At 47.4% G+C, this 15,184-nt stretch overlaps 2 protein-coding genes across 2 annotated transcripts in view; both read right to left on the bottom strand.

Moving 5' to 3' along the window:
- The window catches only part of GNB1L (G protein subunit beta 1 like), a 58,110-nt gene extending 51,177 nt beyond the window's left edge, over positions 1-6,933 (bottom strand). The window contains exon 1 of the mRNA XM_039242922.1: positions 6,865-6,933. The gene's annotated coding sequence lies outside the window, so the exon portion shown is untranslated. The remainder of the gene's footprint in view (positions 1-6,864) is intronic.
- Positions 2,423-6,952, bottom strand: RTL10 (retrotransposon Gag like 10). The gene is given in 8 exon segments (XM_039242921.1): positions 2,423-3,515; positions 3,518-3,664; positions 3,667-3,762; positions 3,765-3,995; positions 3,998-4,054; positions 4,057-4,390; positions 4,392-4,741; positions 6,865-6,952. Coding segments are annotated over 7 exon segments (1,191 nt in total). The 5' UTR covers positions 4,512-4,741; positions 6,865-6,952; the 3' UTR covers positions 2,423-3,309.
- Between the last annotated feature and the right edge of the window lie 8,232 nt (positions 6,953-15,184).

Raw genomic sequence — 15,184 nt, 5'->3', positions numbered from 1 at the left:
ATCCTCCCAATACCCTAGGAGGTCAGGTGACACCAAGGACCACGAGCTGGCAAGTGGAGCTCAAGTCCATGCTCTAAAGCTCCACACCAAGGAATGAACAACAGCCATCTGCACGTAGGCAAGTGATCAGGGTCTGCACACTTAGAAATGTTATGTGGGTGAACTATAGTATTTGATATTCTCACCAACAACAAGAGAAAGCTTATTTCTCTATGCCTTCAACAATTCTGGATATCTAGAACTTTTAAAGTCCTGGGATCACAGGCAGAAAAAAAAAATTCACCATACTTCCCTCTAGTACTTTTATTTTTCAAATATTGAAATCTTTAGTCCATCTGGAGTAGAGCCTGGCAGAGTGAGGTGGGTATCCAGTTTTACTATTTTCCAGATGGCTAACCAGTTGTTCCAACTCCTTTTAGTGAATAATCCATTTCACCCCCATTAATTTGAAACAATACCTTTATGCATGAACTAAATTCCTGCCTTTATTTGGCTTTATTTCAAAGTTCTCTATTCTTCTCTGTTCATCCATCCACACCAATTTCAAGTACCTTCATTGCTGCAGCTTTATAAAAAGTTCTGTATCTCATAAGACCTTGTCCTTAATACTTCTGGTGCTAAAGTTTGCCTTGGAGACATGTATGTTAAAAACCCTTCCACAGAGCTCACAAATATCATATCTTTAGGAAATAAAATCTCCAGATATTTCCAAGGCAAGTAAAGGACAGATCTGATGATCTGGTAGGCAGGCCCAAGCACATCAGCCAGACCCCAAGCACAACAGCAAACACTGCCAGACTGTCCTGCACCCAGGAGCACCTTCCTCCTTCCCCCATGTGAGAGCCAGGAGTGGCGAATGGCCCAAGGATCCTCCTCTCATCATGCATGGCAGGCCTTCCCTTCCGGCCTTTTCCTCCCCGCTCAGAATGGCAAAGGAGCTCGGTCACTGCATATGTCCAAAGACGGGGCACAGCATTGGCTGGCAATGAAACTATCACTTTGCAATACCATATGCACTGTCCATCTACAAGGCCAGGCCAGAGCCCTCCCGTACTCTCCTGATCCCACCTTCAAGTGGCCACTGCCACTGAGACCCTGACCTCCTTTCTCTTTCTTTGTGGCAAGGGTTCAACCACAATAGAAGACATTTTCCAAATTAAAACACAGGTCATCTAGTCTCTCCACAGATCCTCTTGAGCCTGCCTTGGGAGAGGGGACCCTCAGGAGAGGTATGCCAGACTACACACCAAGCCTATAGGAGTTGCCTGGGGCCCAAAGGAGAAAAAGTCCACAGGGCCAGAGGGGCCAAAGGAAAATGGCAATCTTGAGGTGAAGGGATTCATTTCAGGTCCACTAAATGTAGATGAGAAAGGTGGCCTGCACAGATGCCAGCAACAGTGTGAGTGTCAACTAAGTGATGGGGCCATCATCCCAGAGAGCACCTCCTGGTTCTACTGTCAGAGGCATCTTACTGGCTCAAACAATATCGCCAACAATATCAGACCCATTGGCAGGACAGGGAGTGGGAAGCAGTCTGACCTGGGTCTACAAAAGGAGGGTCCAGACATGAGCAATTGTGGAGGGGTAGCAGTGCATCTGGGGCTGGGCTACAATATGCAGGGATTTCCCACACTTGCTCAGAACTACGACTGCAAAGTGATTTCTTCTGTGGGCTTGCTTGATTGGTTTTTGGGTTATATCAGTTTCCCACCTATTTCTAAGATTTTCAACTGTTTTTATTTACAAGCCATCTGTGCCTTAAAATAGCTCATGCATAAAACCATGTGAACCCAGAGCCTTTTTAAGTGATAATTACTAAATAAAATAATCCCAACAATGTCTATTTTTACCAGATGTTTGCTTATTACTATTTTTTTCTCTAATAGTTTTAACAGCAATTCACGCTTCCACTTTATTTTTTCTTCCTACTTTCCAGAAAAGTGTTGTTTCTAGCTGTAAAACTGAAGGGGCTTGGCATTCTTGCCTAATCATTCCTCAGAGTAGGTGCACTGTACCCATCCTGTGTTAAACTTGGCTTGAGGGAGCTTCTGAGCTCAGTTCTCATCATTAGAAAACCCATCCTGTGTAGAACAGATCTTTCGTCATTCCAATCCTCTTAGCCCCTTGGCCTCACAGCTCTAGTCTGCTGCCTGCTCCTTCACTCCAGCTCTAGGAAGTCAGTTTTCAAGGCCACACACCACCTGCCAAGACTCCCATTCCCCCCTATTCAACCCAACTGGTTCCTTCAACGAGATCCTTGAATTTTCAAAGCCCCCACCCACCAGAAACCACACCTGCAACACTGAACCTAGAGTGCTCATGGCTAGGGCCTAGCCTGTTCTCAACAGAACAGGCAACAGTGCTACTGCCAACAAAATAAGGGCTCTGCTCATCAGCTGCCATCACACCACAGGGTCGGCCATGGATTTAACATGTTTAATGAGTACCAGTTGTGTACCAGGGACACAAAGCTGTTCAGGATGGAGCCCCTGCCCTAGAGGCTCACAATCTACCCACCACAGATACAAGTCATTTATAGTCTTATGGTTTAAGTGTTGAGTCAGCAATGCCCAACACTGGGGAGGGAGGCAGGGAATGCTGAAGGGCAGAAAGTGGGAGGGCAACAGGGGCAAAGGCACTGAGACACAGAAATTCACTAACTTCTGAAAACACCAGGCGTGACTACAATGTTAATATACAGATGGGGAAAATGCCTGGAACTTAGTTAAGACTGGCAAGGAGGCTTGTATCCCAACTCCCTAGCTGTCCCAGGCTGCTGGCATACCCATAGGGAAACAACATCTTTCTCTGCCATCCCGCTAGTACTAAGTGATCAAAGTGGCCACTTGCTCCATGCAGCCTTCCTCAAATTCTAGCCCAGAGGACAAAGGTCACAGGGAGCCAAGGTGGGAAAGGAGGCCTAAGTAGAGATACCATCCAGGGTCAGATCCAAACAGGGCTGGCATGGCAGACCTAGTCCAGTCCAGCCAACATTGAATGAGGGGTCTGTGGAGGGGGGTGGTTATGAAGACATACAGATATCTGAATGGGGACTGCTGTATGGAACTCTGTCCAACTAATGGAAATGCAGCTGAGAACCTAGTGGGAGGCAGCCTCTGGGTGACTGGAGAAGTCAGAGAATGAGGGACACATGGTAGAGCTCAATATTCTACTATAAGAGAAGGTGGGGGTGGTGAAGACAACAAGGGGGCTGTTTGTGTTCTGACAGCGCAGAGCCCAACTGGGTGCACCTCCAATAAAGCAATAAAGCAAGCGGATAAGGCACTACCTGGCACACTATGGCTAGAGTCATCTGGCAATGCCACTCTGTCCTGCTGGGGCACTGTGGGGCTTCTCAGCTATGCAGGCCACTTCATCACTAGGGGCACTACTGCATCTGCCTGGGCTGTGTTCTGAATCCAGGGCTGTGGGGTAGGGAGTAAGAGAAACTGCTAGCTCTCCTGGGGTCTCTGGGGTGTCTGCCACCTGCTGGGAGGTACCTAAGGCTGCCTCTGATCTCCCTCTGTCTCAGAAACTTCTTCCTTTGTCTTCTGGGTTTCTGGACCCCCTGGTGGAACTGGGTCTGGTTTCTGGGCAGGCGGGTTAGCAGATCCTGAAAGTGCAGGGACAGGTGTGGGGGCCACCTACCCTGGTTGCGATGAGCTGGCCCCACAGGACCAGGATCAGTCCTGCGTGCAGAACTAGACAAGATGGGGGATTCCATAGACCCAAGGCTGCTCCCCTTGGCCAGCTGCTGCTCAGGAGACCATTTCTGGATGCAGAGTTGGAACTATAAACAGCAAGGGTGGCCGCAGCAACTGGGACAACATCCATGTTGAAGGCCAGGGCCTCCGGATACCTAGCTAAGTACCGCCTCACCAAAGGCAGCTGCGGGGCCACTGGTGGCTGGCTGGAGGCGGGGACCAGGGGACAAGGCACTGCAGCATGGTACTCAGCGAAACTGTTCAGGTCTTGAATGACATCCTTGAGATCTGGCAGAAGAGCTCATAATCGTCAGGAAGGGGCAGGTCCCCGACGAGGTAGGGGGCCGCTCCGCCCGGGCTTGGCTGGTCAGGTGCCCAAGGATCTCACAGACGTGGCTGAGGTTGTCCTGACAGTTCTCAAAGCAAAAGGACATGTAATCGCCCAACGGAGCCCAAAATTAGTCCACAAGCCATGGAGAATCATCAAAGGTTCCTGGGTCCGAGCTTGGCACCTAGTGAAAGTTCACCCTGAGGGATCATGGGCTGGGCATGCACAGAGCCAGGGGTCCCCTTTCTGTGGGCTTACCACCAGGAGCACTGCTGGCCCTGCTCTTCTGCTCCATGGTTATATGCACGAATACAGGGTCCCCACAGCAGGGCCGCTCAATCCAGGGATCCACTAGGGGAGGCATATGTGACCCCAAGAGAGACCTGATCCATCTGCTGCCAAGGGTGTATATTGGCGTAACTGGCTGCTGCTGGGATGGGGTTGCGAGGGCCGTGCCAATGGCACCGGCCATGAGGCATGCTGGGCGGCAAAGGGGAGGACTAGAAGAGGAAGGGGGAAGAAAGGAAGAGATGGCGCAGCGGAGAGGGTGGGCAGGACACAACAGGACAGAGATGGGCTGAAGAGGTGTCTGGCAAACCCAGATGTTCCAGGCAAGTGCTGAGGGTCAGAGGAGCTGACAGCTGTGGCCTCAGGAGAGCTGAGAAGAGCTGATGGGACTGTCAGATGCAGGCCACCATCCAAGGCAATCCTGTCCAAAAACAAGGTGGGGAAGAGCGGGAACTAGGCCCAACCATCTCCACCGTGCAGCAGGAGGAGGCAATACACAGGCAAACCCCAAGTACCCCACTAGGAGCTGTGAGTGGAAGGAGGGCCCAGGAGGCAGGCCTGAGAGGTCTGAGAAGGTGGGCAAATGCCACCTGTGATGTTTTGTGGGCAAGGTGTGATGGCAGATGCTGTCAGTCTCAGGAGAAGGAAAAGGGGCCAGATCAGAACCCCTTGGGCTTCCTTGGACGGCCCAGCTAGCTGTCAGGGATTTTCAGGAGAACGACAGTAGCAACCTTTAACTGAGTGCTCTATCTATGGCAAACACTGACCCCTTGATGAGGCTGATACTCTTATCCTACCAGAGGCAGAATGGTGAGTGAAGTCACTTGTCTGCAGCCACACACCAATCAGTAAGCAGAGGCGGCTGAACCTGGCTCTAAAGACCATATGATCAACCACCACACATCACCATGCTGGTGATCCAGCACTCCACTGAGAAGGAAGCCCCTAGTGACCCCAAACACTATGAGTTTTAAGTAAGCAGACCATATCACAAGATCCTTTTACATCAAAGCACTAGGAGCTTGGAAGGAGCTACTGCATGCCAGACAGAAGCCTGGGGTCCCACTAATCTCTGTGCCCACCGGGTTCCCCACCCATGCTTTCCAGACTCACCTCACCACTCAGAGTCCAGCCTGCTTACACCACCACCCTCACCCCGAACACCACCTCCCTGCCCTCATCCTTGTCAACAGCCCAGGATCCAATCCCTCAGGTTTGATCCCGTTGCTATGTCTTCTTTCACCACCCCAAAGTCACTCCAGTAAAGGGCCTGGAGAGCAGGGGTCATGGACCCTGAGAGGTAAAAAGAGCCCCGAAGTGGGAAAGGAGGCTGTAAACATCAACAAGTACAGTTCTCTTCCAATGCCAGGAGCCCTCTCTCAGGGCTCTCTCACTGCCTAGCCTGATTGTGGCCACCTCCCCAGTATCTCTGCGATGGGAGGTCCACTCATAGCTGCCAAAGAACACACACTCCAACCCCTCCACACATACCCCAATGCTCCATCAACTCACACCTAGGGACACCGTGGTCTGCACACACCTTCGTGCATAGTTGCCTATGTGTTAATCTACCCCTGCACCCATCAGAGTGAGTTCCTCCAGGGAGACACAGCTCTGCTGATCTTTCTGCTGAGCACCTCCCAGGGTGGCCTGCAGCATCTGAAGCTTCTAGGGCCACCAGCACCTACCTCTTCTAGGGCTACCTAAGTATCCTGAAACCTCTCAGGTATGGCCCCCACTCTGAGGGGTGATTCTTCCACCTGAAAGCCTTCCCATCCTAACAGAGAAAAAGAATACGACAGAGCCTGCCAGCAGCAGTGGCTCAAGGGGCAGCACACAAATGGCAATCCACTTGGGAGACCAGTCCAGTCCCTCATCAAGTTCTGAAAAACAATGACCATGAATGCCAGTAACCACGAACCACACTCCAGCTCCTACCACCAGCCTAAGGGTAAGTGCCAGGCTGTGTGCAAAAACCACATCCCATGCTCAGGACACAGTGCACTACTCAGGTCTCTGCCCTGGCTTCCTCCCAATCCCAAATTCCCACCCCCGGTCAGAACCCTAGCTGTCCCCTGCCTGCCCATCAGCATGCCTGTGTACCCCTGTAGCTTCAGGGAAGGAGGCTCCCTTGCGCCAACCAGCCAGCTCCCTTGGCCCTGAACCTTTCTAAGCTTGAGTCTCTTAACACTTAATGAGAACCTTTGCCATCCCACAGCTATTAGTCTGTTGGCCCCTCTTCCTTCTCTCCCAACCCTAACACTGAGGAATTTGGGCCCTTCTCCTGGACTGCACAGCGCTTTACTCAAGGAGCAGGTACCGGGACGCACACGCATTTGCTCTCGCAAAGCCAAAAGCCAGCCCCTACAACGCTGGAGCGTTCTCCGCTCCCAGGAGACCAGGGACCCCGGGGGTAGAAAAACTTGCCCAAAGCTTCACAGCAAGTGAAGCGCAAACCACTGCACCATCCCTCTCGCAAACGCCATGCAGGAAACCGCGGGGATATGAGCTCACAAATCCCATTGCAAAAAGAAGCCAACCGACCTGAGGCTCCGCGAGGCGTCTGCGAAGAGGGTCCACGGATTTGCGGCCAGACTGCGGACCCGTCTCCCTCCCAGGGCGAGACTTCAAGTGCCACCTAAAAAGCGTAGAACAAGATCGGCCGCCGTGAGGTGAGGAAGGGCGCGGGGGCGACCTCCGAAGACACCCGAAAATGACTCCAGGCTCTCCCCCCGCTCACGGCGCGGACCGAGAAACTGAGGCCCGCCTTTTCGAAGGGCAACAGGGACTCAGTCCGAAGGCTCCGAGCTCCTCTCCGCGTACAGGGAGTCGGGAAGAATGGAATGGGCCCTCCAGGCACTCGGGTTCCCGCCGACCCACTGACCCTCTGTCTAAACTCTGCGACACGCGCTAAGGCAGGATCTTCCCTCCGAGTCTAACCACCTCGCACAGCCACGCCCCCAGCGTGCGCGTGGCCGCCCCATACGTCCCCGCGCCAGTTCCCGGCGCGTCCCACACTGGTCTCCCTCCAGGGCTGCGCCTGCGCTGTGAGCCTTGAGGCACGTAGCTGCGCAGGCGCTGCCAGGCCCTGCCAGCGCGGCAATGAGGCGCGGGGAGTCATGGGAGCGCGCTCATCCCCGAGACTCCGTGCCAAGTGCCTAGAGCGAACCGGGCAGCGTGGGCAGGCGTGGGGTGGCCAGGGCAGATGTTGTCCAGCTTGCCAGCGCGAAACGCGCTGGGGATGAGGAATCCATCGGAGGAGGGAGGGGCGGGGCACCCACCTGGCTCCCCCAGGGATGTTGAAGCGGTTGCCACTGCCCTCAAATCAGCTTTGCACTGGGGCGTTAGGAGGGATGCTGGGAACAGAGGTCATTAGGGAGGGTTGGGCATAGAGGGCCTTAGGCGCTTCGGTGGAAAATGCCTCTCACCACCCAGCGCCCCATGCTCTAAACGTAGGGCCTGGTTCTGCCTACGTTCCCCCGTTCCGCCCAGGAGTGAGAGGGCGGGGCTGGGCTGGCCGCCAGGACGCCCCCACCTGGGTGCCTAGAGGCTAGTAAGCGGGGTTGGGGGAAGCCTGTAAGTTTTCTAGGGGGTGTGTTTGTGCTGCCCTACTCAGGTCGAGGCTGGACTGAGGACAATGAGGGCAGGCCGCCAAGGCCAAGTTTGCTACCCAGGAGTGGCATGCTCATTCAAGCACCCAGAGACTTTGGGAAAGTGAGTGGAGCATGAGGTTGGGTGTCCTCATGGGCACCGCCCCATGCCTCCTCTCCCAGTGCTTAAGGTGCCTAGACAAGAGGTGGGAGAGGGTATCTGCCCCCCAGCCCAAAACCCTAGTGCCGTGTGAGCCAAGGACCTGGATGCAGGCCAGGAGTTATTGGGGCCATCAACAGCCGAATCCCCTGGAAAAAGATGTTTCTCAAGGCGAATACATGCGTAAGAGACCAGCTCCCTTTCTGTCCTGGTCTAGTGACTCCTTTCATGAAACCATCTCTGAAATGTTATCTGCATTTACACCCAAACTGACTCTCTTTGATCTTTGAAACGTGAATCAAAGATCACATTGTACCTTTACTTGGGTCTGTGGGGCTTCCAGCCGCCTCGGCCAAAAATAATAAAAGTGGCACCCAGCCAGGAAACGCCTCCTTGAAGTGTGAATGAAACTTGTATTTTTCGGTTGTATCTTTCCTAATTGACCTGATAATTTAAACTTCCTGCCTCAAAGGAGAGCGGGAGTTCCCGACAATTTGGCTTACCTCAGGCACTAGGCAGCTCAGGCCAACTCCAGGCCGGTCAGCAGAGAGCAGGCAGCGGGCTCCTGTCAAAAACTAATCCATCTGGATGTCTTCTTTGGAGAAGTGTCTGTTCATGTCTTTAGCCCATTTCTTTGCTGGATTATTTTGGATTTTTTGGGTGTTGAGTTTGAGGACTTTAAGATACAAAACAGATGAACATAAATAAGGGAAGGAAAGCAAAAATAACATAAAAAACAGGGAAGGGGACAAACCATAAGAGACTCTTAAATATGGAGAACAAACAGAGGGTTACTGGAGGGATTGTGGGAGGGGGGATGGGCTAAATGGGTAAGGGGCGTTAAGGAATCTACTCCTGAAATCATTGTTGCTCTCTATGCTAACTAGCTTGGATGTAAATTAAAAAAAAAAAAAAATAACCGAACAAACAAAAACTAATCCAACTAGGCCAGGCCATCAGAAATCACTTCTTTTGGTTCCAATTGCTTTTTTTCATTCAGGCCATCTTCTATGTATATATTTTTAAAATTGTAATAAAATATACGCGTCATAAAATTTACCCTTTTTAAAAACCATTTTTAGGGGCGCCTGGGTGGCTTAGTCGGTTAAGCGTCCGACTTTCGCTTGGGTCATGATCTCGCGGTTCGTGGGTTCGAGCCCCGCGTCGGGCTCTGTGCTGACTGCCAGCTCAGAGCCTGGAGCCTGTTTCAGTCTGTGACTCCCTCTCTCTCTGACCCTCCCCTGCTCACGCTGTCTCTCTCTCTCTCTCCTAGAAATAAAAATAAAAACATTTAAAAAAACAAACAAACAAACAAACATTTTTATGTATAAGTATATTCACACTGTTGTGCAACCTTCACCACCACCCAGTTCCAGTACTTTGGCATCACCCCAAACAGAAACTGTACCCATTAAACACTCCGCACCATTACCCCTGCCCCAGCCTCTGGTAACCTCTATTCTACTTTGTCTATGTGAATTTGCTTATTCTAGGTACCTCATGTAAGTGGAATCATACATTGTCATTTCACTTAGAATAATGTTTAAAAAGTTCATGTTGTAGCACCTGTCAGAATTTTTGTTCCTTTTTAAGGCTCAGTAATATTCGATAATATGTACACACCACATTTTGTTTCTCCATTCAACTGTTGATGGCCACTTGGGTTGCTTCCATCTTTAGGCTATTGTGACTAATATTGCTATTAACATGGGTGAACAAGTATCTATTAGAGTCCTGCTTTCAGTTCTTTTAGGTATATATCTAGGAGTGGAATGGCTGAATCTTATGGTAATCCTATGTTTAACTTTTTGGAGAAACTGCCAAACTTTTCCCTAGCAGCTACATTATCTTATGTTCCTACCAGCAATGACCAAATTTTTCAATTTCTCCACATCCTCACAAAGAGTTAATCTTTTCTGGGTGTGTTTGTTTGTTTGTTGTCCGACTTCAGCTCAGGTCATGATCTCGTGGTCTGTGAGTTCAAGCCCCGCATCAGGCTCTGTGCTGACAGCTCAGAGCCTAGCTCCTGCCTTGAATTCTGTGTCTCCCTCTCTCCCTGCACCACCTCTGCTTGCTCTCTGTCCCTCTCAAAAATAAATAAGAACATTAAAAAATTTTTAATTTTAGTGACTAGTGACTTTCAGCATCTTTTCATATGCTCATTGGCCATTTGCAGATCTTTGGAAAACTGTCTGTTCAAGTCCTTTGCCCATTGGTTTTTTTGTTTTGTTGTTGTTGAGTTGTAGGTATTCTTTACACATTTTGTATATTAATCCCTTATAAGATATATGATTTGTGAATATTTTCTCCCATTCTGTGGTTTATCTTTTTCACTCTCTTGATGGTTTCCTTTGAGACACAAAATTTTTAAGTTTTGATAAAGTCAAATTACCCATTTTTCTTTTTTTTATTTTGGTGTCATATACAAATCATTGCCAAATCCAATGTTGTGGAAATTTCTGCCTGTTTTTTCCTGAGAGTTTTATACTTTTATCCTTTATGTTTAGGTCTTTGATCCATTTGAGCTATTTTATATATAAATTGATATAAAGGCCCAACTTCGTCTGTTTGCATGTGTATATCCAGTTTTCCCAGCACCATTTGTTGAAAAGACTGTCCTTTTCCCATTGAATAATCTTGGCACCCTTGTCAAAAATCAACTGATAACATAAGCAAGTTTTCATAATATTGAGCAACACTGGGGTGAACACCCAAGCAGCTGAATGATTGCATCTGCCACTGATTTCTCCCTCTCCCCAACCTCCAAGGACTGAGTTTTAACTATAAGTTTATTATAACTAATAAACTATAAGCAATGGTTTATTTCTGTGATCTCTATTCTATTCCATTGGTGTCTATGTTTGTCTTTATGTCAGTCTTGAGTACAATAGCTTCATGATAAGTTTTTAAATCTGGAAGTGTGAGTCCTCCAATTTCATTCTTTTTGTTCCCAACATTATTTTGGTTATTGGGGATTTTGAGATTCCAAAAATTTATATTTTTAGGATCAGTTTTTCTATTTCTAAAAAAAAAAAAAAACCACTGTTGAGATTTTGATAGAGATTTCATTTAATCTGTATATCACTTTGATCACTTTGTATGGTATAGATATTTCAGTAATATTAAGTCTTCCAGTCTGTGAGTATGGAAATGTCTTCCAAGTTATTTAGGTCTTCAATAATGTCTTTCAGTGATATTTTGTAGTTTTTAGTGTGCAAGTCTTTTGCTTCTTTAGTTAAATTTATTCCCTTTTATTTTATTCTGCTTGATGTAAGTAGGATTGTTTCTTAATTTCCTTTTCAGACTGTGGTAAGTGTATAGAGATATAGCCTATTGATTTTGTATCCTGCAACTTTGAGAGGACATTTATTAATTAGGTCTAGCAGTGTTTTTTGTGGAATCTTTAGAGTATTCTACGTAGAAGATCACATCATCTGTGAACAGAGATAGTTTTACTTCTTCCTTTACAACTTGAATTCCTTTGTTTCTCCTTCCTGTCTTATTGCTCTGGCTAGGACTTCCAGCACTAAGTTGAATAGAAGTTGCAAGAACAGACATCCTTGCCTTGTTCCTGATCTTAGAGGGAAAGCTTTCAGTTTTCACCACTGAGTGTGATGTTGGCTGTGGGTTTTTTGCATATGGCTTTTTATCATATTGAGGAAGTGTCCTTCTATTCCTAGTTTTATTGAATGTTATATCATGAAAAAGTATTGAATTTCACAAATGCTTTTTCTACATCAATTGAGATGACCATGTTTCTTTGTTTCTTTCTCTTGATACAATATATTACATTTATCTTGAAATCTATATATACATATATTAATGATTTTAACTTCCCTGTGGGCTGCGTTCTTAACAGGATTCATTCCTGCCTTTTTACCCACACAGTGAGGTGAGCTAACTTTGCTAAGCCCACCAAGTGCCCAGCATGTGAACTCAAGGTTCTCACTGGATGATGAAGGCAGGAGTCAGTCCATTTCACAGATGGAGAAGCTAGGCTTCATGAAGGCCAAGACTTGCCTGAGGAATGGTAAACTCGAGAGTCCCTATGCAGATTGCAGCCCCTCCTTTGGATATACACCCACTTGTGCTGGATGTAAATGTTTGAATTAGGAAGCCCAGAAGCAGTGGTCAGGCAAGGAGCATTGGAACAAGGACTTTGGCTCTAAAGTGTTCAGAGTTGATGTTTGCTCTGTGTCCCCAGAGCAGGTGGGCAACAAGGAGGCAAGGACCTGCTACCCAAGCAAGGTGACACCAGCTGCCTGAGGACAGTCAGCCTCTGAAGCCTATCTGTGCTCCTGGCACCTGGACCTTCATCAGGGGCATTTCCTAGAGCCCGCTGATAGATGTCTGAGCCCAGAAACAGGAATGCCAGTATCTCTCTATTCAGCCACCACCTTTCTCATTCTACCAAAAGTTTCCCTAAAAATATAAAGCTGAATCCTTTGGTGCCTTCTCAAAGGTCGCACTTCCCAGAGAGGGGTCTGTTCCAGTCTGGTTGGTAGGGCTGTGCCCTATGTGATTGGCACAGATGCCTCAGAGACCCTTCCAACTTAGCCAGATGGCTGGGCACCTGAACCTGGTGCCCCTGAAGTTCCTTGTGCTTCATTGTTATGGGCTGGATTTATGTTCTAAAATCCATATGTTGAAATCCTAACCCCCAGTGTGATGGTATTAGGAGATGTGGCTTTTGGAGCCCTCATGAATGAGATTAATGCCCTTATAAAAGAGACCCCACATAGCTCCGTCACCCCTTCTGCCATGTGAGGGTCCAGGGAGAAGTCAGCTGTCTATAAACCAGAAAGTAGGTCCTCCCAGACATCAAATCTGCTAGTGCCTTGATCTTGGATTTCCCATCCAGAACTGTGAGAAATAAATTTCTGTGGTTTATAAACCACCCAGTCTGTGGTATTCTCTTATAGCAGCCTGAACTAAAACAAGCTTTTGGAAGCCATTGTTGTCTTTGTCAGTTTCTTTTTTCTTTTTCTTTAAAGTTTATTTATTTATTTGAGAGCGACAGCATGAGTGGGGGAGGGGCAGAGAGAGAGGAAGAGAGAGAGAATCCCAAGCAAGCTCCACAGTCAGCACAGAGCCTGCTAGGGGGCCTGAACCCACAAAACTGTGAGATTATGACCTGAGCTGAAACCAAGAGTTGAACGCTTAACTGACTGAGCCACCCAGGTGCCCCCATCCATCTCTTTACATTGTGTATGTCTCTCTCTCTCTTTTAATGTTTATTTATTGTCTCTCACTCTGTCTTTCTCTCTCTCTTTTTAATATTTATTTATTTCTGAGAGGGGAGGGAGGGGCAGAGAGAGAGAGAGGAAGACAGAGGAAGTAGGCTCTGCACTGTCAATGCAAAGCCCAGCGTGGGGCTGCAAATCAAGAACTGTGAGACCTGAGCTGAAGTCAGATGTTCAACCGACTGAGCCACCCAGGTGCCTCTCTTTCTCTCTCTTTTTATTTATTTATTTATTTATTTATTTATTTTTACAAATAGTTTATTGTCAGATTAGTTTCCACATAACACCCAGTGCTCATCCCCACAAGTGTCCTCCTCCATGCCCCTCCCTTTCTCTCTCTTTTTAAATTAAGGTAAGATTTACTTCAATAAAATATACAGATTTGAAAAGCACAGTTACAAAATTTTGCACAGTAAGCTACTGCCACATAAAATTAAGCTATAGAACATTCTGTTACCCAGAAAGTGCTTCCATTCCTCATAGACATTGTTCTGATTTCTACTGCATAACTTTATTTTGCTTATTCTGGAGTTGTTTTTTGTTTGTTTGTTTGTTTGTTTTGTTTTTTTAAGTAGGTTTCACGCCCAGAACAGAACCCAACATGGGCCTTGAACTCATGACCCTGGGATCAAGACCTGAGCTGAGATCAAGAGTCTGGCACTTAAATGACTAAGCCACCCAGGTGTGGTCCCCCTCCCCCCCTCCCCCATTCTGGAACTTCTTACACATGGAATCCTATAACAATGACTCTGTGCCTAACCTAGTATTTGTAAGATTCATCTATGTTATGGTTGCATGTGTCTCACTCACTTGTTTTTATTGCTGTGTGGCACCCCGTTGCATGACTACGCAATTTGTTTCATCAATTCTCTTGTTAATGGATATTCCCCTGGTTTTTAGTTTGGAGCTATCATGAATAAAGTAGGAGCATTTTTGAATAAGATCTTTTTGTGGACATAGGGTTTCATTTCTTTGGAGGAGATATCTAGGTCATGGGATAGATGCATGTATATAGTTAACTTTATAAGAAGTTGTCAAAAGTTTTCCGAAGTATCTGAAACATTAAAAAAAATTTTTTTTTAATTTTTTATTTTTTTAAATATTTTTTTATTTTATTTCTAGGAGAGAGAGAGAGAGACAGCGTGAGCAGGGGAGGGTCAGAGAGAGAGGGAGTGACAGACTCTGAAATAGGCTCCAGGCTCTGAGCTGGAGCCAGCACAGAGCCCGACGCGGGGCTCGACCCCACAAACCGCGAGATCATGACCTAAGCGAAAGTCGGACGCTTAACCGACTAAGCCACCCAGGCGCCCCTTTTTTAAATTTTTTAAATATTTATTTTTGAGAGAGAATTTTATTTTGAGAGAGAGAGAATGCAAGCACCAAGTGGGGGAGGGGCAGAGAGAAGGAGACAGAATCTGAAGCGGGCTCCATGCTGCTCATGAGGCTTGAATTCCTAACCTGAGCCGAAGTTGGACACTCAACTGAGTCACCCAGGCGCCCCCCAAAGTATCTGGAACTTTTACACTTCCTCTGGCAATGCATGGGAATTTCAATTGCTCCACATCCTCATCAACATGTGGTATTGTCAGTCTTTTTAATTGTAATCATTCTGGCAGGAATGGAGTGGTATTTCATTGTGGTTTTGATTTCCCTGATAACTAATGATGTCCAAGCTTTTATGTGGTTGTTTGTCATCTTTTATTAATGTATAAGTTTTTCATGGATTCTGAATTTAAAATTTCTCAGATATGTGTATTATATATATGTCCTCTCAGTCTGTCACTTGCCTATTCGTTTTCTTAAAGGTATCCTTTGAAGAGCAGAAGTTTCACATTGCGGCAGCTAGTGCTTTTTGCACCCTAAAAACTTAG

This window comes from Hyaena hyaena, unplaced genomic scaffold, assembly GCF_003009895.1.
Source record: "Hyaena hyaena isolate Hyena2069 unplaced genomic scaffold, ASM300989v1 scaffold_219, whole genome shotgun sequence".
NCBI lineage: Eukaryota > Metazoa > Chordata > Mammalia > Carnivora > Hyaenidae > Hyaena > Hyaena hyaena.
This window is presented reverse-complemented; position numbering and strand designations above follow the sequence as displayed.